Source organism: Dromiciops gliroides, chromosome 4 (assembly GCF_019393635.1).
Source record: "Dromiciops gliroides isolate mDroGli1 chromosome 4, mDroGli1.pri, whole genome shotgun sequence".
NCBI classification, from domain to species: Eukaryota; Metazoa; Chordata; class Mammalia; order Microbiotheria; family Microbiotheriidae; genus Dromiciops; species Dromiciops gliroides.
Window position 1 is genome coordinate 183749975 of NC_057864.1, and position 27632 is coordinate 183777606.

The window sequence follows — 27632 nt, forward strand, 5'->3', positions numbered from 1 at the left end:
TTCACACACGTTTTTCTAATATATGAGTTTTTGCCACTATTTCAATTCATTAAGGCATAGTACTCCCAACCAAGTGATTTCCTTTACGAAGGAGCAAAGAAACATGCACTCTTCCACCACCCCCTTCTCCTTCCAAAAAGAGGATCACGTTTTGGTTCACAAGTTTGACGCTTAAAGAGGGAAAACTAAAAGGAATGTATGATTCTCAGGCACCCCTTTTGTAATGAAAGTCCTTTAAAAGGCCACCACCAGCCAGCGCCGCTCTAACCTCATACACAGAAGTCGTACCTAGTTCCTGTCACTTTAAAGCTCGCTGACGCCACTCGAATGTATCCAGAGGGGAAGTCCCTGCTCAGGGAATCTCCCGCCAGCTGCAGTGCAGGATCCCAGCGACTCTGGAGGAGCACGTGGAGCAGCAGCAGCAGCAGCAGCAGCACCGGCAGCAGCAACAGCAGCCCCAGCAGCAGCAGTAGGATGGAAGGTGAGAGGAGAACCTCATTCTTTTGAGGAGCCTTTGAGAAAAACTACGTAGGTTAAAGGTGTCTCTTCTCTCAGTTTTACTTCTATTTATTTTGCAGAAAGTAAATGTGATCTATTTTAGAGGGCAAAGGCTTGAAGGTTTTCACCCCATTGGGTGTAAAGACCTTTTGTATTCTTTAAGTTGATTTTACAGAGGTTGTCAAACATTAAATGGCAGCCCGTTAGATATCAAAGAACCCCTAAATTGTGAGGTGTCCCATTTCTACAAAATTAGGATATGAAACAGACTCCCTTTTGAATATCAAGTGGCCATTGGGATTGGGCTAGTTTTGAAGCACTGGTTGTGAAGGAAAATAGGTCCTCTTTTGTTTGTTTAAATAGCAATTTAGGAAAAAAGTATACAAGTTGTGTTTGTTGCTATGTATAGATCACTTGGAACCAACTTCTCTTTCCTTTCTCACCAAGATTATCCAAAGCATCTGCCAATAAATTAGGCTCACCTTATGGGAAATTTTCATTTTATACTGTTAGAAAACTGCATGCTATCTTTCTTTCTGGTGAAAATTCTGCAGTGTGTGTTTCTTTGAAATTATGAAGATCTGAACAATGATATTCATAAAAATCCCACTCAAATTTACATTTTCAGCCTTGAGAAAATGGGCAATCTCAGTTTCAGAAAATTTGAAAATGGTCTAAGTAGCTCAAGTTGAAACTTCATTTGAGGGGATGGGTTTTTGAAGAAATCTAGATTTGTAAGACAAAATATCTTCCATTTACAAGAAAGTAAATTGAAACCTCAAGTTGTTGAAATGCTGTTTTTATTAAATGTTTTGAATATCATGAATTTATTTTCCTTTTTGCAGTTACATGATTTGTATTAGTGCTAATGAAAACTTTTTTGGTGTTTAAGAATGAGAGTGTCAAATGTGGATATACATAGCATTCAAGTTCAGCCATATGAAAAGTGACTAAAATCTAACTAACTTGTATTGATTGTCTCATAGCACACTCATGATCTTAGGTTCTTTCAGTTTGCTTTCTCCTCCTAATTTTTAAAAATATTTTTCTTGGCTGTCTTGATCCATGAAAACATTTCTATCAACCAACACCAAATGATGGAAGGTGAGCCAAGATATTGATTTATGGAACAGAAGATTCAAAATGTCTGATGATCACAGCACTTGACATGTCTTTTCATGTGAAATAGCCTACTTGTTTGCTAAAATATAAGGGTGAAGGGTTAAATGGTTAAGGTATAAGGTCAAAATAGCTATAAGAAAATCCAAAGACATTTTCATGTATTTTTTAAAATGTGAAAACTGCAGTGGTTAGAAACACAAAGAAATAAATCTAGACTGTGAGAAAAAATGATTTTTAAAAAGTCCATTTAAAATATTTAAATCACTGGTTAGGTACTTTTCAAATGGAAGGACTTTATCACTTTAAGAATTTGTTCCTATGGAGTTATCAATCAAAGCTATAACTGGATTTTTCCCAGCCTTAACAGTGGTGCTTCTCATTCATCACTTGTGGAAACCTGCAAAGTGCATGGGACTGAGTTGGTTGGCTCCCTGCATTTTGATAACAGTGGATTTATTGTGTCTAAAGAGAAGAAACAGATTTGTCTGAATAATGGAATTTAGAATACCTATCTCCTAAAAGAGATTTTCAGAGAATAATAAGCAAGGAAGAAGTACGGAGGCAAAGGTGCTGTATGAAAAGCTATATGAAGTTTGAAATTAATGATGTGCTGATTTTACTAAGTAGAAAAATGAACTAGGAAATATAGCACCTTGTGATCACTTTTGAGTCTGGAGATGTCATGGGTTAGGTACAGTATTCATTGTACAAAATCACCATTGTAACAAAACTTAAACCAAAAACACCACAAGAAAAGATGATGGGGTATGTCTGACTTGGTCAAGTGCAAGCTTGTTGAGGGCAGGGTACTGTGGAGTAAGTGCCACCTAGTTCACTGTGGGCACTCACCACTGATTGATGTGGCTCTTATTTATTTTTTACAGGTAAAATAATGTCCCTATGTATGTTGACATTTTTAATTCCACTACTATGTATTGGGATTTTACCTCTCTCTGATCTGAGGCAGTTAAAAGAATGCCATTGAATTCTATTTTTCCTGCCCAGACTTTGGGGCGATGGCAAATTTAACATCTCTTAATTATTATAAAATGTGACTGAAGAGTGTGGATAAGATACTTGAAATGTAGAAATACGTGTAGTTATTTGTTTTCCTTCTGTAAAGGGGGAATGAGATGAAAGAGAACCTTTGAAGGCAACTTGCTAAGAGGTTGAACAATTACTCTGGTCTTGAAGTCAGGAGAACCTGAGTTTAAATCTTGCCTCAGACACTTACTATCTGCAGACCCTGGACAAATCATTTAACTACTCAGTATCTCATTTTCCTCATCAGCAAATTGGGTGGGGGTGGGAAAGAGGTGTTAGTCTCCCTAACCTTGAAAGCCTCTTCTAGTTCTAAATCTACCATCCTATGACGAGTGGAAATCTTGACACAAGAATACAGAAATATTAATGCATATTATAAATCAAACCTGAAAACCTTTATTTTGCCTTGGTCAAAATTTGTGGCCCTAAATCCTTTTCCCCCAAAGGCCACTTTATATTTTACTGACTTGGGAATGCCTTTGATCACTTTTATATAATCAATTTTTTAAAATTTTCATAAGTTATCTCATATTTCAATCTAAATATAAAGCATTCCACATGTGTAATTGTACTGCATAAATGAAGTTCACCTTTTTAATGCCAAACTTTTTCTTAGATTTTCTAAGACCTGTGAGACATTGCATCTATTAGAGTACATTTAACATAATTTAACTATTTCTTAGTGACAAAGGATCATCATAAAGAATATCAGCTTTGCTAGCTTGTGCTTGTATTTTGGGAATATAGCAAAAAGTATTGATCCACTTAGAATTTGTTGAGCCATAAAAGGGTGTTTGCTCCTTCACTAAATGCACCCAATTTGTGCTTTATTAGTATTAATTATTCTGTCTGCATTTTATGATTCTTCTGTCTCCTCCCTCAGTTATTGTCACCTTTGTTTGATGTTGTTGTGCTGACTTCTAAATATACTGCTTTATTTTCCACATTTACCTGGGTGAAGACCTAAGGTCCTTCTCTTAAGCATTGGGCTTGGAGTCAGGAAGATTTTAGTTCAAATCTAGCCTTAGACACTTACTGTCTGGCTGTGTAATTCTAGGCAAGTCACTTAACCTCTGCTTCAGTTTCCTTATCTGTCAAATGAAGTTGTTGTGAGGATCAAATGAGATAATAATTGTAAAGCACTTAGCACAGTGCCTGGCACAAAGTTAATGCTATATAAATGCTAGCTATTGTTATTATAAAGTCCTTTCGGCATAATGTATAACAGCTATCTTCATAAACAGTAAGAAGCCATTTGAATATTTGGATCACTCTGTTCTAAATAGCTGTGGTTGCTAGAAGGTAAACCTTCAGTTATTTAGAATTTTTAGATGTATATGTGCATGTGTATAAATATATGGAGAAGGAGAGAGACAGACAGACAGAAATCGAGAGATTGATTGTGACAGATTTCCTCTTTCCTCATGCCACATAGAGACTGAATGGAGACTAAAATGAAGTAAGATCATGAACTGAGTCTAAGGAACTTTAAAACAAGCCACAAAGAATTCCAGGGTAATGCTAGCGGTACCTCAATTCATTTCAGAGGATAAAGCTTTTAAATAGAGATTTTTGTTAGGCATTAGAATCATCATTTCTTAGGATATAATCATTCAAATGAATACTTAAAAAGGCCTAAGGAACATTAAATGGCATAGAATATACACCACCATTAACAGTAAACATTTTGTTCCATTATTTGGCTAGAACATCATACTATAGAATATCGTACAAAGGCACCCATTTTCTTCACATCCGCAAACATTCAGGAACACATGTTACTCCTCAAAAGTATGGATCAAAAATCGATCAGATGTTGGCCTGCCCATATATTTCGTTTAGATGGTTCCATTAAAATGGCATATGCTTTTTCTGTTGACTATTTGAATAAAGCTTGTTCCATTATAACCTTTCTGTTGAAAATGCAGTTGTGTACATCATCACTTATTTAAAAACAAGAGGTAATTGTCAGATCTTCAGTTAAGTATATGATTGTTTCAGTGTTTCATCTGTTAAATTGTTACCCAGTTTTAATCATAATCATAATTGCTAGCATTTATATGGTGCCTACTATAGGTACTCCAGTAAGCATTTTACAAATATTATTATTATTATTTGGTCCTCAAATAATAGGTAGGGAGGTAGATGGTATTATTATTCCCATTTCATAGATGAGGAAACTGAGGCTGAGAGGTTGAGTGACTTGCCCAGGATCACATAGCCAGTCTCTCAGGTTAATTTGCACTAATGTCTTCCTAACTAACTGGCTTAGTACTCTATCCACTGATATTAACTAGCTGCCTGTTTTTAAAGAGTTAAACTGTTTTGTAGATAGGCTATGGTTCTATGTTTTGGGGTTGTTATAAAGAGATCCATAAGTGCCCTTCGAATAATTAAAGAAAGAGAAATTATTTTGTTATCTTAATTTTATCGTATTTAATTATCTGAAAATAGCTTGCATATGTCATGTAATGGTAACTTTTTGTTAATATTAGTTAATATTTTATTTGCCAGTACACCTTTTTTCCTAGTAATATTGGATGAGAGGTTACTGTATTTTTCAAAAGTTTAAATTGATGATTATTTCTCCAACTGAATGAAATTATTAAAGAATCCAAAGTGTTTAACTTTGCATAAGGAATTAATGTTATAAAGCATTTTATATAAATCCTGCCCATATATAAGATATGAGAAGTGATTAGTTAACTATTATGGAGTAATTATCTATTATAATTAATTCACAATTGGTACATCTTCTGATTCTTGATGCCAATTGGGAATTGTTATTAAGCAGCCAAATGAGTATCTGTTAATGGTTAATCTTTAGGATTGCTAATAATAGGTGTTTTACGTAGACTTTAAAATTCCACTAAATATTTTACATGTATGATTTTATTTAAAATTCACAATCCTCTGTGAAGTAGGTGATATAGTTAGATTTTCCATTATCATATTTCTAGAAATCAATATGATATCAAAAAGTAAACTCATTTTATAAGGTCTTTACTGGAAAAAAATTGAGCAAGAAGACGCATGTTAATTTTGTTGATCTGTTAAAAAAAACTTTGGTCAAAGTTTTTATGAGGAAAGAGAACAAAATGTTGTCTAAAAGGTAGTTTTGAATGGTTTAGGTTTACTTTATTCATGGAATATCACATCCCAAACTGATGGTTCTTTTTGCAAAAATATACATCCCTTGACTATTTATGTATTAAAACAACAACAACAACAACAACAACACAATTCTATTCTCTCTATCATCTCAGAGCACCCCAGCCATCCTTCACAGAATACCTTACGAAAATAGTGTTCCATTCTTGCAGTTGATAAAAAGGAATGTTTTTCACTTTATTTGTGTTCTTTGCTACTGTGGAATCTGTTCATTTCCTGCTTGTTATATGTTTGACCTGATTCTTTGTAACAAATAGTGATTATTAACTGTTATCAGAATATTTGACCTATCAGAACAGTTTCCTGTAACTGTCATTGTGTGAACCCCTATGGGATGGATCATTTGTAGAGAACAGTAATATGTAAAGTCATTCTTACTAACCTATGTATTTTTCTTCTCTGGGTTTTTAAAAAAATTATGTAAAAAAAATTATGTAGCTAGTGAGAGGCAGCATAGAATAGTGAGTGTATAAAGACAGCTAACTTCAGAGGTGGGAAGGGCTGGGCTCAAATCTTGACTCATAAATGTACTAGCTGTGTGACACTGGGCAAGTCACTTAACCTCTGTGCCTTGGTGTCCCCATCTGTAAAAATTAGGGATTTATACTTGATAGCCTTTAAGGTCCCTTCTAGCCCTAAATAGTACCCCAAATGATTTTATAATCCCATTACTTTGTCAATGAAGAAACTGAAATCTAGCATGATTCAATGACGTGGACAGAGCTGGGTGTTGCAGTTGATAGAGTGCCAGTCCTGGAGTCAGGAAGACTCAGCTTCCTAAATTCAAATCCAGCCTCTGACACTTCCTAGGTGTGTGACCCTGGAAAAGTCATGCCTGTTTGCCTCAGTTTCCTCAACTATTAAATGAAGTGGAGAAGGAAATGGCAAACCACTCCAATATCTTTGCCCAGAAAACCCCAAATGGGGTCAGGAAGAGTTGAACACGATGGGAAAATGACAGAACAACAATAACCAGGATGACACTAGTCTTTTCTCACTCTAAATTGAGTCTCTTCCTGGTATGTCATCTTAGAGGTCATTGAGTTCAGTGAGGCTCAAAGTGGTTACTTGACTTGTCTAAAGTCACAGTAGAATGAAAGACAGGAGTAGAACCCCAGCCTCCTATCAACCAGGCTAAGAGTCTTATACCTCATAGTGCTCCCAAATAATAGCATTTTGGTTAAATGAATCTTATTTTCTATGATTCGTTCCAGGAAACAACTCTCTTACCTTCAAGATAGATTTACAGGCTCATTTACTAGAATAAAAGAAAAAGTAACCTCCAGATCATGTATATGTTCTTTAAAGCAATTTGTAAGACTTACACTATCAAATTGCTGGCAATATAATATTGTAAGTCATCATTTAACTTTTAAATAAAGATGGAGATTGAATTGAAGGAACTTTTTGATGCTGTTACAATCCATGTTGATAGCACTGAAATCTCAGTTTTGAATCCCTCACCAAACTTTTAGTTTCAAACGAAAATCTACCCTGTTCGATAGTCACAGACCAAATTCCATATTCCATCCATTTGTCTCCCATGTGCATGCTGTTGGTTAGAGAGTGACCAAAGGAGACTATGTTTGGCTTCATAGTCTTCACTTTTTTCTTAGTCTATTCATAACATCATTTGGGCAAAATTTGCTATTTGTGGGGCAGCTAGGTGGCGCAGTGGATAGAGCACTGCCCCTGGAGTCAGGAGGACCTGAGTTCAAATCCGGCCTCAGACACTTAACACTTACTAGCTGTGTGACCCTGGGCAAGTCACTTAACCCCAATTGCCTCACTAAAAAAAAAAAAAATTGCTATTTGTCATTCCAATTGACATTTTTGTACCCAATTTGTGGTTAGCAGATAGCTGGAGTCACAAAGACCTGAGTTCAAATCCCATCTCAGATACTTAGCTATATGATCCCAAACAAGTCAATTTCTGTCATTCTCAGTTTCCTCATTTGTAAAATAGGGATACCAATCGCACCTACCTCATGAGGACCAAAAAAGAATTTTACAAACCTTAAAATGCTATATAAATGCACACTAGAACAAGCAAAATGTGAACCTAAATTGCCATCAATGATTACAATGTTCAACAAATAAATACCTACTGTGTGTTAGGGTGTGTAACAGGTGGGAAATATAAAGCTTTGAAAAAACTCTTAATTATCACTTCCTTGAGGACAGTTGTAGATGAGCTGGATATCTCCTCTCCCCTACCATGAGGGGTGTAGTAGAAAGAGTCAGGAGTCAATAGAACTACTCTCAAAGCCTCATAGTAATAGTTCTCACATTTACATGGTGATTTACAAAGGACTTTCCTCCCAACAGCCCCATGAGGTTAGTAGTATAAGTATTCATTGTCACAGGCTCAACCTTCTAGCATTGAAGGGTCCTCAGAGGCCATCAAGCCCAATCTCTTTATCATAGATGAGAAAATTGGAGTCCAGGGAGCTTAAGTGACTTGCCCATAATCACATGATTAGTATCAGGTGGAATTTGAATCCAGTTCCTGTGACTTCAGGACAATCCCCTTTTCACTGTATTATGCTATCTACAACTGAAGAACCTTGCAGCTAGGAAAAGTCTGAAGTAGGATTTGAATTCAAGTTTTCTAATTCTAGGTCCAGCCCTTTATCTATTCTGCCATCCTAAGCAAACCCCTTAATCTCTCAGAGTCCATTTTTTTCTCACTTGGAAAATGAAGATGATAATACTTTGCAGACTTGTCATGAGAAAAATAATTGCAAACCACAACCAAGTAAAAGATGGCTTCCAAATTTATTAGTAACAAGAAAGCTGAAAAGCAAAATAACTTGGAGGTTTTGATAAAAGATGACCCCAAAAAGGGCCATAGTTGATTTTGTAGGAGTCTTAGGAACACTAATGTACTGTTGGTGGAGCTGTGGATTGGTGTAACAATTCTGGAAAGCAGTTTGCAGTTTTGCTAAGAAAGTGACCAAAATATCTATGCTCTTTGACCCAGAGATTCTTTCTACTGCTAGTCATATACCTCACAGAGGCTAAAAATAAAAAGATCTTATTTACACTACAACTATAGCAGCACTTTTTATAGTAGCAAAGAACTAGAAACAAAGTAGATGTCCATCAATTGTGGAATGGATGGACAAATTGTAGTACATGAGTGTAATGTAATATTACAGTGCCTAAGAAACAATGAATATGAAGAATACAAAGAAGCATGTAAGACTTATATGACTGATACAAAGCGAAATAAGCAGAACCTAGAAGTTATATAGATGATGATTGTAGCAATGTTAACTGAAAAACAAAAAACCTGAACCTTAAAGCTCCAAGGTTGGTTATAATCACCAACCTTGGTCCTAAAGAAAAAATGTGAAAATATACCTCCTTCCATTCTTTGCAGAAGTGGGGAACTGTGGATTGAGACACTGCATATACAATCCAACTAGGTTGATGTGTTGCTTAGTTTTGCAGAACTGTTTTTTTCCCCTTGTTACAAGGGAAGGCTGTCTGTATAGGGGAACAATATAGCTATGAATGAAAACTGTATGAAAACAAAATATATCAATAAAAATTAAAATTGCTTTAAAGTGTTTCAAACACTTTGTAAACCTTAAAGTGCTATATAAGTATGCTATTAATTCATTCTAGATCCAAAAATATACATGTCATAATCTATACATTTAGAAACTCAAATTATCAGAATTCTACAACATTTCACACAGAGACAAATGATGAGCAAAAAAAGCTAATATGAGGAATTATTTCAGTTAGGAATTTTGAGGGTTCATTGGGTCTGCTAAGTCATCCTTCAGCACCTTTACAACAATAGGTTTTTTTGATGTTTTGTTGTTTCAATTGTGTCCAACTCTTTGTGACCCCATTTGGGGTTTTCTTGGCAAAGATACTGGAGTGATTTGCCATTTCTTTCGCTAGGTCATTTTACATATGAGGAAACTGAGGCAAACAGGGTGAAGTGACTTGCCCAGGGTCACACAGCTAGTAAATATCTGATTTGAACTCAGGTCTCCTTGATTCCAGGCCTGGCACTCTATCTACTGCACTACTGACAGTACTGGCCAGTAATAATTGATGTATATAAGGATGCCCCTAAAGCATTCCTATGGTCATCTTTCTATTTAAGGAACAAGTCATCCTATGCCTAGATTTAACATCACCTACTCTGTCCCTTCTGAAGCATTTGGCATCCTGCTCTGAGAATGGAATAAGGTAGCATCATAGAGTGGAGTGTAAGACTCCTAGTAAAAGAGAATTGAGTTCAATTTCCAGTTCTCACAGCTGGGTGACTCTGGTTATGCATCTTAGCTTCTCTTAGTTTGTTCTCTCATCTGAAAAATGAATTACCATTATTTTCCCTGTCTACCTCACAGAGTTCTTGGGAGAGAAGCATTTTGTAGAGCTTAAAAGATTTAATAGGGGCAGCTAGATGACTCAGTGGATAGAGCACCGGCCCTGGAGTCAGGAGGACCTGAGTTCAAATCCGGCCTCAGACACTTAACACTTACTAGCTGTGTGACCCTGGGCAAGTCACTTAACCCCAATTGCCCTGCAAAAAAAAAAAAAAGATTTAATATAGGTTCTTGGTGTGATTCTGTGATTCTGTGATTCTGCTCAAAAAACTTTAGTGGTTTCTCAGTTCTTTGGCTTTCTACAAATGGACCCCAAGATACCTTCCAAGCCCCATCTTTCTATATCTTCCTGTACTTCAACTTCTTAGGGTCTTTGCAGTTCCTGGGCATGATTCTTCCTCATCTCTGTGACACTTCCTCTACTTGAAAGGTCCAGACCTTCCTTCCACATTTGTCAATCAAAATCTCATCCACTTTCCAAAGTCCAACCCAAATAGCACTTTGACTACAATCTCTTCTGACCCTTACCCTCCCAGCTGGAAATTACTTCCCCCAACTCTTATATTACTAGCATTTAGTACCTTTCTTTCATAGATATTTACAACATAATGTTCAATGTAGTAGAGATTTAAGTACACCTAATTTCCCTTACTGAATTGTAATTCTCTTGAGGGTAGGGACCAGATTTTTGTATAACTTTCTATTCCATGCACACCCACCTCAGTTTCTACATTTTGTATCCATTTAGTACATTCACAGTAGTAACCATTCAGTAAGGTAACTTTGGAATCATCAGAAAATAGACTGATTATGTTCATTCTTTGTGTGTGTGTGTGTGTGTGTGTGTATAAGTAGACTTTATTATAGAGATAGGGATAGGAATGGGGCCTGTAATTTCATTAGTATGGAGAACTCCAAGAGGAGTAAACTCCTTTTACCAGTGTAGGTTGGGGCACCTCCTCTGCATCTTAGCCTTAGAGAGTCGCTTAGAACACTGAAATATAGTGACTTCTTCTGGGTCATAAACCCAGTGTGTGTTAGAGGTGGGTCTTTGAACCCAGGTCTTCCTGGCTTTGAGGATGCTTTATTATGTTACAATGTAATATAATACAATAAATTGTGAGTTTATGGTTCTTTCTCATAATTAGAATAGTATATTGATTCGTAAGTATCTCACTGTTACTCGAGAAGCAGAAATGCATTCTAACATAGGAGATGCTATAACCACAAACCACTTGGAAAATCGCATAAGGTCCTTTGACCACATTTGATGGTCTGAGGAAAACCATTCCTTTTCTGGAAAAATGACTTGACATCTATGTCCAATCAGCAGTAGGTCCAATATGACTAATATGGAAATATGTTTTGCATGACTGTACATGTGTAACCTATATAAAATTGCTTGCCTTCTCACTGGGGGAGGTGAGGGAAGGGAGGGATAGAATTTGAAAGTTAAAAAAAAATGTAAAAATTGTTTTTATGTTTAATTGGAAAAAACAAAATATAAAAAAAAAACAGTAGGCCCAAGTTTGTTAAAAAAAAAAAGTTGAAAATTGAGACAGAGTTTGAAATGTCATAATGTCATATAATGAATATAAGTTTTGATTGGTAAGAATTTGAATATCATTGAGAATAATTTCCTTATTTAGTTGGATTAAGCTAGTTAGGAAAACCTCAAGGCAATGCCTGCTTATTTTATAACTGGTACAGACATAACTTTTCTTTTCCCTCTATCTAGTACAGTTCCTTGTATAGGCCCTCAGCAGATATGTGTTGAATTTCCTATAATTGCTTAAATTGGTGCAGCATAGAAGTAATAAAGCAACTTTGAGATATGAAACTTTTTTCAAAGGTGGGAAAATTGACTGCACTAATCACAACATTGATGTTCTTTGACAATTTTCTGTTCTAGATACTTGGGATTATGGTTTTTTGTAATCTGTAAAATAAGGGTATTTTATTTATTATTATTTTTAATCATAAAAGTATTTTATTATTTTCTAGTTACATGTAGAGATAGTTTTCAACGTTTATTCTTATGAGATTTCTAATTCCAAATTTTTCTCCCTCCTTCCCTTCCCTCGCTCTTCCCCAAGGCAGCAAGCAATGTGATATAAGTTATATATGTACAATCACATTAAACATATTTCTGCATTAGTCATGTTGTGAAAGAAGAATCATAACAAAAGGAAAAAACCTCAAAAAACAAAAAAACAAAAACAAAAAAAGTAGAAACAGTATAGTTCAATCTGCATCCAGATTCCACAGTTCTTTTTTCTGCATATGGAGAGCATTTTCCATCATGAGTCCTTTGGAATTATCTTGGATCATTGTATTGTTGAGAAGAGTTAAGTCTATCACAGTTGATCATCATACAATGTTGTTGATACTGTGTATAATGTTCTCCTGGTTCTGCTCATTTCACTCAGCATCAATTCATGTAAGTCTTCCCAGGTTTTTCTGAAATATGCTTGCTTATCATTTCTTACAACACAATAGTATTACATCACATCCATATACCACAACTTGTTTAGCCATTCCCCAAATGATGGGCATCCCCTCAGTTGGAATTATGTTATAGCCTTAAGTGGAGTTTATAAAATATTGATGCTGGTATTTTTTTCAAAAGATACTTTTGTTTACCCTCACTTAACAAAGAGAAAACTGGAGAACTTATTGAAAGAATGTTATAAATATATATAAAAATGTGTCCCTGGAATCTGAGCATTTCCACCACTGAAATTATTTTAGCTTAAACATTTTAAAACAAAGCCATAACATGTGAAATGCCTATTCTTTTCCTACTTACCACTTAGCATAGTTCCTTGCACATAGTAGGTGCTCAACAAGTATGTGTTGAATATCATTGAGACTGCTTAGCTTCTTTATTTAGGGATAAAGACGGACCTATCATTTCATTTATATAGGGAATTCCTGGATGAAGAATTCCCATCTACTGATGCAGGTTGGCATTTTCTCTGCAACTAATAATCTTAGGGAGCTGCCTAGAACAAGGCATGTGTTGTCCATGGTGACATTGCCCGTTATGTGTCTTACACAGGATTTGAACCCAGGCCTTCCTTGTTTTGTTTTGTTTTTTGTTTTTTCAGGGCAGTGAGGGTTAAGTGACTTGCCCAGAGTCACCCAGCTAGGTAAGTGTCAAGTGTCTGAAGTGAGATTTGAACTCAGGTCCTCCTGAATCCAGGGCTGGTGCTTTATCCACTGAGCCATCTAGCTGCCCTGATAGACTATATCCTGTTTCTTTTTTTCTTTTGCGGGGCATTGGGGGTTAAGTGACTTACCCAGAGTCACACAGCTAGTAAGTGTCAAATGTCTGAGGGTGGATTTGAACTCAGGTCCTCCTGAATCCAGGGCCGGTGCTTTTGCCACCTAGCTGCCCCTGCCTTCCTTGTTTTAAAGCTTGCTTTCTATTCACTAAGCTACACTGGCCCTCCAGTGATATGTATGCACCTATATATAACAGTGTTCATAAACATATATATATGTGTGTGTGTGTGCATATATATACATATATAAAGTATGTTAAAAATTCTATATAATACTCATTCTATAGCATATATAAACAAAGTGTATAAGCTTTTTAATAGCTTAATACTGCACTAAACATGTGTATATGTATATATACATATGTATGTGAAGACAGTATCTTTAATTTCCTACAAATTTAAGGGAGCGGAGACAACTAGGTGGTGCAGTGGATAAAGCACCGGCCCTAGATTCAGGAGGACCTGAGTTCAAATCTGGCCTCAGACATGACACTTATTAGCTGTGTGACCCTGGGCAATTCACTTAACCCTCATTGCCCCACAAAAAACAAACAAACAAACAAAACAAATTTAAGGCAAGAAAAGGTAGGCTAGGGTAGGCATTTGTGATATTTGCCACCTAGAATTGGACTTTTCCCCCCCATTTAATGAACTGGTAGCTCATTGTCTCACACAATCCAGTTTCCTCTAGAGCTGGGCTTCTTGACCTGGGGTCCACGAGCCTCCAAGGGTTCTTGTAAATAGGGAGTTTGTCAACTTTTATGGAAAAAATTCTATCTCTATTTTCACTCACTTCTGGTCCCTTTTTAATCTCATGTATTTTCTTTCATGCTTTAAAAAAGTTCTTCTGAATAGAGTCAGTAGGCTTCAGTAGGCTCCCACAGGGCTCTATTACACAAAAAGATTCAGAACTGTTGCTCGAGACACAGTCTGCAGAGGAAAATACTAGAAAATATTACTAAAGGAGGACCAGAATTCCTTGGGCTATGTTAGAGATGATGGGGGTAAAGTGGAAAGAATTCTACATTTGGAGCCCTGGGTTTGAATCCAGGCTCTGACATTTGCTATCTGTGTGACTGAAGGCCAGTCATACCATTCCTCTGGTGTTCTATTTGCTCATAAAATGAGGGAATTGGACTAACAGCCCTCTTAAGGGCCTTTTCAGCTCTAAATTTATGATCCTATAGTTTGATTAATGACCTTGGAGAAGTAGGCTTGTTATATCTTTATTAATATCTTAAGTCTTCTAGATCCCAAATAAATATTAGTTATATAATTGGGGGGGGAATTTAATGGCATTTAATGGCATTTAATAGCACTTGCTGTCATAATGATTATGCTAATGTTTAGAGAGAACTTTAAATAAAATTTGAATTTCTGAAAAATTGTTACTCTGTGTGTCTGGGTTGGGATGGGGGACATACATTGTAATGCAAGAGAGCTTTTCACTTCCCAGTTGTGACAGTAACATTGTGATTGTGAATAAATCACTTAATTCAGTGAACACTTTTTAAGCACCTACTGTATGCTAAGCAAGTTGCTAGATTTTGAGGAAGGTATAAAATTTAGATAAATAGGATTCTTGCCTTATTGGAGTTTATTGTCTAGTAGGGAGATAAGATACAAACATAGATAACTGTAATGCACAATATTATATAATAAAGATATTAGAAAGTTGCAAAACAAACTATTCTGTGAGATTACAGGTTTGGTATTAGAGAAGGTGTCTTGAGTTGGACTTCAAAGAAAGGGAAGGAATTCAATGGTCAGTCTTAGGGAATTGAGTAGAGGAGAGTAAGAATCAGGCTGGAAAGCCAATAGAGTAATTTCAGATTGGAAGTCAAAGTATTTTTAACTTAATATGCAGAGGGATCCACTGAAGTTTTTTTTGTTTTTTTTTTTTAGTGAGGCAATTGGGGTTAAGTGACTTGCCCAGGGTCACACAGCTAGTAAGTGTTAAGTGTCTGAGGCTGGATTTGAACTCAGGTACCCCTCACTCCAGGGCCGGTGCTCTATCCACTGCGCCACCTAGCTGTACCCCACTGAAGATTTTTGAGGAGAGGATTAGTATGAGTAGATCCTAGCATAATTAATAATTGAATATCTGATTGGATGGGTGGACTCATTCCTTTGAGTATTGCTTCCAACCATACGCCAACAATTACACCATATTCTCTTCTAAATTCTGCATAAAGGAGTCACCCAGACCTTCTCCTGGCTCTTGTAACATTGCCAGTGTAGCACTTGGGTTGTTTATCTTTTAACCCCTCCTTGTTATATGACCTTCCTGTCTCAGAAAAGAAGGTGAGAGGATCATTAAGCTTCTGGATAATTTCTTTTGCGCCCTTTCTTGAAGCATGAAACAATGACCTAACTATAAGAAAAATGATTCTGCCAGGGAAATGTAGGATGGATTGAAGAGGAAGAAGGGAAGCAGAAAAACCTGTTAAAAGATTATTCATATAATATTTGAAGGAACCTTAGAAACCGTCTACTCTAATCTCATATTACATAAGACAACGACGAAAGCCCAGACAAGTGATTTGAACAAATTCATATAGGTAATAAGAGACAGCAGGTAGTTGAACTGAGATCCTCTTCTTCTAAATCCAGCATTCTTCCTTTTGTACCCTGCTGCCTCAGGACAGATGGGAGAGATATGCTGGGGGTTGAATTGATAGGCCTTGGCTGCTTGCTGGATATGAGACATGAGGGAAGAGTCAAGGATAACCCCAGGGTTTTGACTATAGGAGACTGAGTTGAACAATGGGGCCCAGACGGGAATAGTCAAGTCAGAAAGCAGAACAGGTTTCATGGAGAAGATAAGCTTAGTTTCATACACGTTGAGTTTCAGGTGCCAGTGGGACATTTAAATGGAGGTGTTCCAAAAACAGTTGGAGATTCTGGGCTGGAACTCAGAAGCAGAGTCAGGAACTAGAGCAGATATATTTGGGAGTCATTTGCATAGAAGGTGGTATTTGAAGCCACCTGAAAGTAAATGAGATTTCCAAGGGATAGAATGTAGAGGGTGAAGAGAAGAGGACCAAGGACAGATCCTTGGGGACTGCTCACGTTAAGGGGTTTGGAAGAGAATAAAGAGAGAAGAAGCTATTATATTGGTGGGAGGAGAACCTGTAAAGTGTGACCTTTAATGAGAGCAGAGAATGTTCTCTTTGGGAGTATCCAAAGTTGTAAATAGATTGGTGAGGAAAAAGACTAAAATGTCATTGAATTTGGTGATTAGAAGTTATTGGTGGGGACAGCTAGGTGGCACAGTGAATAAAGCACTGACCCTGGATTCAAGGACCTGAGTTCAAATCTGGCCTTAGACACTTGACACTTACTGTGTGACCCTGGGCAAGTCACTTAACCCTTATTGCCTCACCCACCCCCCCCAAAAAAAAGAAGAAGTTATTGGTGTTTTTTGAGAGAGCAATTTTACCTAGCATGATCAGGATTGAAGCTAGATTGCAAAGGTTAAGTGGACAGCAAGGAAGTGGAGGCATGGAGTATGTATAGTTTTTAAAAGAAGTTTAACGTTAGGGGGGAAAAAGGGATGAGATGACAGATGGGGTAGAAAGTTCAAGGGAAAGCTTTATTTTTTTAATTTAGTTTTGTTTAGGATTAAGGAGATTTCTATGTTCTTGTAGGCAAATCACTGGAGAGGGAAAGTTAGAAAATTCAGAGGAGAAGGAGAGGCAGAGGCCTGGAGTAAGATCCTTGGGATGATGGGAGGGAGTGAGATCAAAAGTAAAAATAAAGGTGTAACCATGGGGAAAGATTAGGGGAAAACTAGATGCTGATGTTATGAAGGTTCATGCTTTAGAGGCTAAATAATTTGTTGTCAAGTGCAGAGAGAGAGGGTGCAAATGAGAATTTGAAGAGCTAAGAAAAGATCTGGAATAGGTTCCACGGTGATCAAGAAGATATAGGGAGTCAATCATCGTAGAGTAGAAATATTCTACAGCAATCAAAAGGACCCAAGATGAAATAAATTATTTATTATAAGTATGTGTTGGGTGAAATCAGCTTCACTTGGTGATTTTTTTCTTGGATACTTAGCACTACTCAGGTGGGAGCAGAGTATTTGTCTGGTGGGGATTATCCAGGTTTGAAAGAGTGGAAGGTCAGAAGTGCACAGAATTCTAGGGTGATAATTAGTAGCAGTCCATGGGGTCACTCCTCTATAAATGGATATTCCTCTGTATAGATAAAAAGAAAGCCATAGTAGGGATAGCTAGGTGGTGCAGTGGATAGAGCACTGATCCTGGAGTCGGGAAAACCTGAGTTCAAATCTGGTCTTAGACACTTACTAATCATATGACCCTGAACAAGTCCCTTAACCCTGTTTGCTTCAGCTTCCTTATCTGTAAAATAAGTTGGAAAAGGAAATAACAAAATACTCCAGTATCTCTGCCCAAAAAAAAACCCAAATGGGGCCATGAAGAGTCAGACATAACTGGAAAATGACTAAACTGAACAGTAGGGATATTGGACTAGGAGACTAAAGATGGGTCAAAGGATGAGCCAAAAGACTTGGGGTATGATGACAGATAAGGGTGAAAAGTAGATTTAGAGGAAGAGAGTGGGAGAGGTGAAAGTAATAGGTTGTGGTTGGAGTGTTAAATCTTCAAAGTTTGGGATCTTGGAAGTGGTATAGTTTTGAGAGGCAGCATTGAAGGAATGTTACTGTGAACCCAGATACAAAAGTCATATTCTGTACCTCATTTTTACTTTCTGTGAAAAGGGAAAATAAATAGTACATTTAATATCTCCCATACAAAATTTCTTCCTAGGAGTATTTTCAGAATAATTGCCCTCATTCATCTTAAATGAATGATCAAATTATTTGGGGGGAAAGGTGTTCATAAATAAAAATTGAAAGTTTTCTCATTCTTAAAACATTTTTTTGGTGGGGCAATGAGGGTTAAGTGACTTGCCCAGGGTCACACAGCTAGTGAGTGTCAAGTGTCTGAGGTCAGATTTGAACTCAGGTTCTCCTGAATCCAGGGTCGGTGCTTTATCCACTGTACCACCCAGCTCCACCCTCTTCAGACATTTTAAACAGGCATTCTTAACCTGGAGTTTGTGAGCTTGGTTTTTAAAATATATTTTTTGCTAACTGAATTTCAGCATCATTGGTTTCTTTGTAATCCCACGTACTATATTTATACATCTAAAACATTATTCTGAGGAGATTGTCCACAAGTTCCATGAAAAAATAGGTAAGGAAAAGGGTAAGAATCCTTGGTATAGAGGAACAATTTTTCAACACTGCTTGTAGGCTACATATATTGCTTTCCATTTCATATAGCATTACCTGTGGTGCTAGAGCATTAAAAGTATGATGCGTGTGTGACAGCAATAAAGACAGCTGCTTATATATTCTCAGCAATAGTGGTTAACAGTCCATGGCCACAGCAGCATTTGTTGTCCATGGTGTTACACAACCATTAGGAAAGTATTTCTTCTTCTCTAAGTCCTTTGCCTTCATTTCCAATTCCTCTTTCTTTTCTTTTTTTTTTTTTAACCATAGTCATTTGGGATGAAAAAGACAACCAAGACCCAAAAGAGCATGAAGGGGAAAAAAAAGACAATTTTGCTGTTATAAAGATGAAAAAAAATATCAACAGATAGACCTTGCTGGCAGCTGGCAGCCACCAACCTTTTTTGGCAGCTGGCAAATTCAGAATAGGGTTCTATTCTAGGATTTGATATTTTGTTCTCCATTAGTGCCCACATTTCCTACTGGGAAAGCAGAAGACTGAGTGAGGATCTATTCTGTGAAGTTGAGAGAGGACTTTTTAAAGCACTATCCTGAGTTAAAGAATGATCTGAGCATTCAGAAATAATGCCGTCATCCATCTAAATTATGACTAAGCTTACAAATTTTAGGAAGCTGAATCAATAGAAATTACTACTATTTTGAAAACAAAGTAATTTAAGGGAGGAAGCACTAAAGAACAAACATTTATGCAGGAACTTTGAAGAGATCATAATGAACTATATGTATCTGCCATCAAAAGTTTGTAGATTTAATTATAAGCTATGATCTTTCATTTTGAAGTTAGGATGTCTGAGGGGAAAAAAATCTGGCTTCTCTCCAAAAATTCTAGTTGGGGAAATGCTTTCTATGACATCTTCGCTGATTAAAAGTAGGACCTAATAGGATGAAAACAAGCTTGAGACTTGTATTTCTCAGTGATTGCTAGTTAAAATTCCTAGGGTTTACATTGATCTTTACATTGATGGTTACAGATGCTAGTAGAACACGGTTTGAAATTCATAATCAAGCTTTGGGTTAGTAGGCTGTTACTAGAAGCTGCAAGATAAATAATTTAAACTTTAGAATCTGTTTCATTTGATTAATCAAAAGTTCAGAATAGTTTTAATAGTCTCTTAAAAGGTAAACAAGGGGCGAAATCTTAATGGAAAACTATAATAATTTAAACTTGTAGAGAAAAGCATTAGAATGTTATTTCTTTATTAAGTCACAACTTTCTGATGTATATGTGTATATATATATATATGTGTATATATATATATATAATATAGCAACAGCTATATAATTGGAAATGTGCACATGACTTAATTATCCATCTTTCATCAGGATTTTTGGCATTATTTGGAAAACGTTTTCACATCATGCTCCTTCTTGCTATAAAGTCATGACAATTTATTTTTAAAAAGCCAACTAACTTTGTATAGTGTTTTGGTCTTCTCCAAATGAAATATTGTTCAATAGTCTGACAAGCATACCTTAAACATTTTTGGCCCTCAACAAAATTTTTAAAGGACCAAATAATGAAAAATGTTGATAACTCTACATGATTATTCTGATTACATTGTGGGAGTTTGGAAAACAATATTAGAAGTTAGCCATATTGTTCTGTAGTTACCAAAAAATGCTTCCTGTAATTGTTACTTAGAAGTTCTTTTGAGCTGTGTGTGTGTGTGTGTGTGTGTGTGTGTGTGTGTGTGTGTGTGTGCTAGGTATCATTTTGGTATAAGGCCATTATTGAAGGATTATTTGCTTCTTTTTTTTTTCTTTTGGCCCTGGTCCAGAGCTCTCTTGTGTCAAATTAGCTTTCAAGTGGTGTCAATACAGATCATTAGAGACATTTAGATAATAGATGGTTTATTGATATTCGCATCACCTTATATGTTTTTGGTAATTTAGGGCTGGTGAAAAAACCATTCTGACAAGATTAATAAAATCCAAAGATTTTCCAACTGTTGTCAGATAAGTTGAAGTTTCATTAGAAAAAGATTGCAGGGGCAGCTAGGTGGCGCAGTGGATAGAGCACAGGTCCTGGAATCAGGAGTACCTGAGTTCAAATCTGGCTTCAGACACTTAACACTTACTAGCTGTGTGACCTTGGGCAAGTCACTTAACCCCAATTGCCTCACTAAATTTAAAAAAAAAAAAAAGAAAAAGATTGCAGGGGCAGCTAGGTAGTGCAGTGGGTAGAGCACTGGCCCTGGAGTCAGGAGGACCTGAGTTCAAATCTGGCCTCAAACACTTAACACTTACTAGCTGTGTGACCCTGGGCAAGTCACTTAACCCCAATTGCCACACACACAAAAAAAGGAAAGAAAGAAAAGAAAAAGATTGCTGCCAGAAACCAGGAGATATTCCTGCTCAGTTCTCTAAAACACTTTTCTTTTAGAAGTTATTTTGGTGCTAGGTAGATCACCTGGGCATGAAAAGACCCAGCTCAGTAATAATCCCAGATGGAGACTCTTTAGAAGTTGCTTTGGGGTACATTTTAAAAGAACTAGAATGGTTAAATAAAAACTGAAATAGTTTCTGTATTGAGAGATCTTAACAAGGTAGTAATCCCTCCCCTACATAAACTCCTAAGTCAACTCCCTACTCTTTTGAACACAAAGAAGACCTTTAAATTTGGAGATGGCAAGGGAAGGGGAGGTGGGGAACAAGAACTAGAAAATAGTGTTTTAATTTATTTTCTTTAAATAAATTTTTTAAACTAAATTGTTAAGTATTTTACATTACCTAAAAAGACCACTCCTAGTTGGACTTATATCCTTTTATTAAATTGTCATTGCTAAGTGATCAGAATGTCCTGTTTCTTTTGAAAATCATGCTAATTTATTTCTCTGTTTATAGTACACAAAGAGAACTCTACTTGATACTTGAGGAAAATAAATGTGTTTTAAGTTGTTTAAATGTCAATGTTAGTGGGACTATGGTTCAGAGACCAGGGCCTTTTGCCTCAAGATAGATCAACAAATCAGGATCCATATTGTTCTGTAGTTACCAAAAAATGCTTCCTGTAATTGTTACTTAGAAGTTCTTTTGAGCTTTGTGTGTGTGTGTGTGTGCTAGGTATCATTTTGGTATAAGGCTAATGCTTTATAATTGACCTTTCATCTTTCATAAATTAATTTCCCCTGCCTCTGCATTCTGTAGCCTGTGTCTGAAAGCTAACATGAAACAACTACAAAATTGAGGATCAGATTTAAGCCACAGGGAAGTCCTGAAAATTCTGTTCTTATAGAATGCTGTTTCCACATTATAACTTACCACTGAGCCTCCTCTTTGTGATTCTTGGGAGAAGCTGCATTTTTCAGGGATCCTGGCATCAGCATGTTCCTCTCATTGTGAGGTGGCCATTCTCCCTGCTGTAGGCTAAGGTCCTTTTAGGGAACGGTAGAGAGGATGAAGAACTCTTTTGAGTAGAATTTACATATCTGTTTTGCAGATGGAAAAATAGTACTTTATCCTTGTCCTTGCTAGCTTTGGGATTACCAAAATACTACTTGAAAGCAGTTTAGATCTATGTTGCTAATACATATAATCTCTGCTGTCTTTTTAGATACCCAGTCAACTGTGGAGCTGAGAAATTCACAGGAGCACCCTGTGTTCACAGGTATCATCAGGTTTTCCGTCTTTAAAAGTATTGTCCTTAAGCCATAAAAGGACGGAAAAATGTTTTCTTTCAGATTCTGGTATCTAGTGAAAGTACTTGGAGCTCATAAATTGAGAATTTGGTCATGTCTCTATGATACCAAGATAACTATTGAATTAAATCCATGAATCAGTTGCATGAGTTTTTATTATCATGGCAGCCACTTCTGCTCCCCCCTGCCATTTCTGGTCCAGAACTGAATTTTCATATTTTAATTGGTTATTTTGCTTCCAGTGAATTTCATTATCCACTCAGGAATTACCTGTTATCTGAAATGTGCTTAGAAGAATGAAGAGTTTATATTAACTTGATTGTCTAGTAGAGTTCAAAATCAGAAAAAAAAAACCCAAACCTTAAAATATCAGAATCTTTAATATGGTCATTATGCTGTAGATAGGAGATGGCATGTTTCCTCATTATTCGTTCTCTTAACACCAAAGAAGCATTTAGTAAATTACTAAAAGAGTACCTATTTCTTGCATCATAACAAACTATAAGTTTTGGGAAAAAATGTTCATAGTTGACAGATGAATGAATAAGCGACTACATGAATGTTTTCCCTGGTAACAAGAAACCCCCTTTAAATTTAAATCTAAGCTTATCTTACTTGAATAGCACAAAGATGTTACTTTTCCCAATTTTCTTTCTACCACTTTAATCTCTTTAACTCTTCTATTGTTCTTTTGTTGTTGTTGTTGTTTGAGGCTTTGCTTGTAGCTGTTTCATGTTATTGACTTCTTCTGAGTTTGTGTCTTGGTCTTCCCTGCCTCCATAGTAGTTTTGTGTAGTGCGGTTTGTTTTTTTGTTGTTGTTGTTTGCTTATTTTTCCAGTCTAGTTCTTGTCTTTGAACTTGATGTTAAAGTTGGATTCTGGTCACCTCAGACTGGAGAAGCATTGTCCCAAGTTTGGGGCTTTTTCCACACTGCTGTTTTCAGAACTAGTTCTGGTCTTTGAGTTTTTGGTACTTCCAAGGTAGTGTGATTCAGGGAGAGGTGTGGTCACTGCTTTCTGGTCTGTGCCCTGGTCTTTATTCAGGAAAAGCCTTCCCCTATTCCCTGTAGCTACAAACTCTAGTGCTCCTCTTGACCCTAGAACTGTGAGTAGGACCCTTGTTTCTTTGTGACTTATCATAAGCACATCCCTCCACCCTAGAATTGCATATGGGCAATAGAATTGCCAAAAAGTGCCTAGTCCTGTGCCCAATTTCAGCTCTGGGTTCTCTGTAATCTCTTTCTGACCAGTTGTCCAACTCCCTTACTGTCTCTGGGCTAAGAGGTCCCAGGGCTGCTACTGTGGCTGTCATAGTTGCCTCTATGTCCCATCACTACTGTTGAGGCAACCAGTTGCACTCCAGACCTGCCCACACCCTGGTGGCATAGACCTTTCCTGCCTACCATCTAAGTTGTCTTGGGCTGGAAAATGTCTTACCCCAATCTTCTGTTGTCTCTGCTGCTCCAGAATTTGATTTGAGGTGTTATTTAAAAGTTGTTTAGAGGGAAATGTTGGGAAAGTTTGGCTAGGTTGCTGCCTCTCTGTTCCACCATCTTGGCTGCAAGTAGCACATAGGTATTCTTTTTTTTTTCTTTCTTTCCTTTTTTTTTTGGTAAGGCAATTGGGGTTAAGTGACTTGCCCAAGGTCACACAGCTAGTAATTGTTAAGTGTCTGAGGCTGGACTTGAACCCAGGTCCTCCTGAATCCAGGGCCAGTGCTCTATCCACTGTGCCGCCTAGCCGCCCCTGCACGTAGGTATTCTTAAACCACAGGGACCATGTCACCCATCCCTCCTGCTTATGATCTTCAATGGCTCTCTCTTCTAAAATCCTTGGCCTGTCATTTAAAACCTTATCCAATCAAGCTTCCACCAGTATTTCCAGTTTTATTTCATATTACTACCCTTGGACTTCAATGAAAAAGAGGACTTTCAGGCATTTGTGATGAAAAGACCTGAACTGAATAGAAAATTTGACTTTTAAATACAAGACCCTGGAGAAGCATAAAAAACTAAACAGGAAAAAGACTTCATGAGGGATATTAAAAGATCAAACTGTTTACATTACTACATGGGAAGATAATACTTTGAACTCATAAGAACTTTCTCAGTAAGGAATTTATAGAAGACACAGGTCTGAACTGAATATGAAGGGATGATATCTGTAAAGCATTTATATTTTGTTCTTTGTGAGGCAAATAGGGTGGGGTGTCTTATGACTGGGACCAGATTTGGGCTTGGGGTCTCCTGGGTCCAGGGCTGGTGCTTTGTCCACTGTGCCATCTAACTAACCCATGATGACATCTTTAAAATAGGATTGAGATGTAGGAGGAATAGACTGGGGGAGGGGGAAGGGGAGAGGTAGTTCGCATGAAGGAAACAAGAAAAAAGCTTATGGAGGGGAGGGGAAGAGGGGGAAGGAGTGGGGTTGTGAGTGAACCTTAATATCATCAGAATTGGCTAAAAGAGGGACTAACATACATACTCAAGTAGGTATAGTAATATATTTTTGCCCTGAGGGAGGGGAGGGAGATGGGGGGGGCAGAGAAGAGGGGAAGGAGGGAAAGGCAGATTGGGGGAGAGAGCAGTAAAAAGCAAAACACTTTCAAGGAAGGTGAAGATGTTCTGCATTACTGCACAAGTATGACATATTGAATTGCTTGATTTCATAGGGAGGGTTGAGGAGGGAGGGAGGAAGAAAAATTTAGAACACAAAATTAGCTCAAAGACCTTAATCTCATCAGAGTGGGCTCAAGGAGGGAATAACATTCACACCCAAGTGGGAGGAGTAATCTATTTAACCTACAGGAAAGTAAGAGGGGAAGAGAATAAGGAGGGAAGGGTGAAAAAAAGGAGTGCAGAGTGGGGGAGGGGACGGTCAGAAGTAAAACAATTTTGAGGAGGAATTGGTTTAAAAAAGATCAAAAATAAATATCATGGGGGCAGCTAGATGGCGCAGTGGATAGAGCACCGGCCCTGGAGTCAGGAGTACCTGAGTTCAAATCCAGCCTCAGACACTTAATACTTAACTAGCTGTGTGACCCTGGGCAAGTCACTTAACCCCAATTGCCTCACTAAAAATAAATAAATAAATAAATATCATGGGAAGGGAATAGGATGGAGGGAAATAGTTATGATGATTGATTATAATGGCAAAATATATGGTACCTACTTTGCTAGGCTATTATGAAGAAAATTCTTTGTCAAGTTTAAGGTACTATATAGAGGTTATGATGAACAGGATACTCTCAGAAAAGCCTGGAAAGACCTACATGAACTGAAGCAGAGTGAAATGTACTGTATACTAAATAACAGCAATAGTATAACATGATCTGCTGGGAAGCATATGGTTATTTTCAGCAGGGCAATGATCCAACATATTACTACCCTTGCCATGCCTGCTTTTCCATTTAAACTGACCTACTCTCTCTGTTTTACCATGCACATCATTCCATCTCTCTCTGTGCCATGCCTGAAACTCCCTCCTTTCTTGCCCCTGCCTTTTGGAATCCCTAGCCTCTCTCATAGCCTGGCTCAGGTACCACCTCCTTCTACATGAGGCCTTGACTCACCCCACCCCCACCCCTAGTTCTTAGTGCTTTTACTTTCTTGAAATTACTTTGTATATACTTAGTATTTGATTACTTGTGTACATGTTGTATTCTGTGTAGTAGAGTATTAGCCCCTTGAGGGCAGGGAGTGTTTAGTGTTTGTCTTTGTAGCCCCAGCTCCTTGGGCAGTTCTTTGAACATAGTATATACTTGATAAATGTTTACCGAATTAAATATTGTAATTTGTGTGCTTCCTTAAGTTATAAACCAGTTACATTCTACATAAAATAGTACTGCTATTCTACCATATTGGATTCACATTGCCAAATATTCCTATGCATTTTAAGTGTACGTTGTCTATTTAATCATTTTAGGAACAAGGAGGGCAGCCTACTGTTTAGAACATATGTCTTCAATCTTCTGTAATATGCCTTATTTGTACAGATATATGAAATACAGAATTTGGAACTTAAGAGTTTTTACAACTCAAGGATTTCATTCAATATTTAGCCTATACTGACTTGCTTTACAGAATATGTTTTAGTAGATATGCTTTTTTCTGTGACCTCATTTACTTTTGTATGTATTCTAGTAAATATGCTGCCCCACTTGTTAATTTGTTGTCTGTTTCTTGGATTTCTGCCTTTGCTGTGTTCTATTTTCCTATGCCTTTGGTTCCAGATTTACTTTTTAATTTGTAAAAGCCACAAAACTCCACAAGTATTAGAGAACAGGACTTGAGTCAAAAATATTATCCTGCTTGAGGATATAGTGTAAATTTTAGTGCTTTGAATTTAGGAAGGTACTCAATAGATATGCATTTATTCACTGGTAGAAGCTGAATAATTTTTCATTTTTTGTGTTCTGCTTAATTATTCAGTAATGCTTAAATATGAATAAAATTCTAGATGCTTTATAATGATAGTAGATGACCTTTATGTGGGGATAAACCTGTGTAAAATCCTTTTCAAACCTAAAGTGCTATAGAAATATTAGCAATTATTATATAGCACCTTAAGGCTTTACAAAGGGCTTTGCAAACTTTTTCTCATTTGCTTCATAACAAATCTCAGGTTGGTACTACAGGTGTTATTAATTTTACAAATAAGGAAACTGAAGCTCAGAGAAGGGGAAATAATTTGGCCAAGGTCACTTGGTTGGTCAGTGATAGAGACATAATTTGAACCCAGATCTCTCTTGACTCTAAGTCTAGTATAGTTCAGCTATTCATGCTTCCTTGAAGGATTATCATTAATTTATCAAATAAGTATAATTTTCTTTTACATGTGTTTTTAATTAAATTTTATTTTCAAGTGAAGATTTGCCTATTCTCCCTCCAACCTCCCTTGTCCCAAATTGAGAAAACAAAACCCCCTATTATATTTTTAAATTCAATTCTATTTTATGTTCTAAATTCTCTCTGCCCTTCCTCCTGCTCAAAACCCCTATCATAAACATGTGTAGTCAAGCAAAACAAATTCCCACATTGGACAAATCCAAAAAAATGTCTCAAACCACACTTTCAGTCCATCACTTCTGTGTCAGGAGGTAGGCAGCACATTTCACTGTGAGTCCTCTAGAATTGTGGTTGGACATTGTGTTGAGCAGAGTTCCCAAGTTTTCCAAAGATGTTTGTCTTTACACTATTGTTATTGTACAAATTATTCTCCTGATTCTCCTTAC

General features: G+C 36.9%; 1 protein-coding gene across 2 annotated transcripts in view; it reads left to right on the forward strand.

Moving 5' to 3' along the window:
* The first annotated feature begins 327 nt into the window (after window positions 1-327).
* Window positions 328-27632, forward strand: part of IKZF3 (IKAROS family zinc finger 3) — an 86039-nt gene continuing 58734 nt past the window's right edge. The window contains exons 1-2 of one of the 2 annotated variants that reach the window (XM_044004583.1): window positions 328-481; window positions 22315-22368. In XM_044004583.1, the coding sequence (XP_043860518.1) occupies window positions 328-481; window positions 22315-22368 (208 nt within the window). The remainder of the gene's footprint in view (window positions 482-22314; window positions 22369-27632) is intronic. The other variant, XM_044004585.1, reaches the window with a different exon arrangement.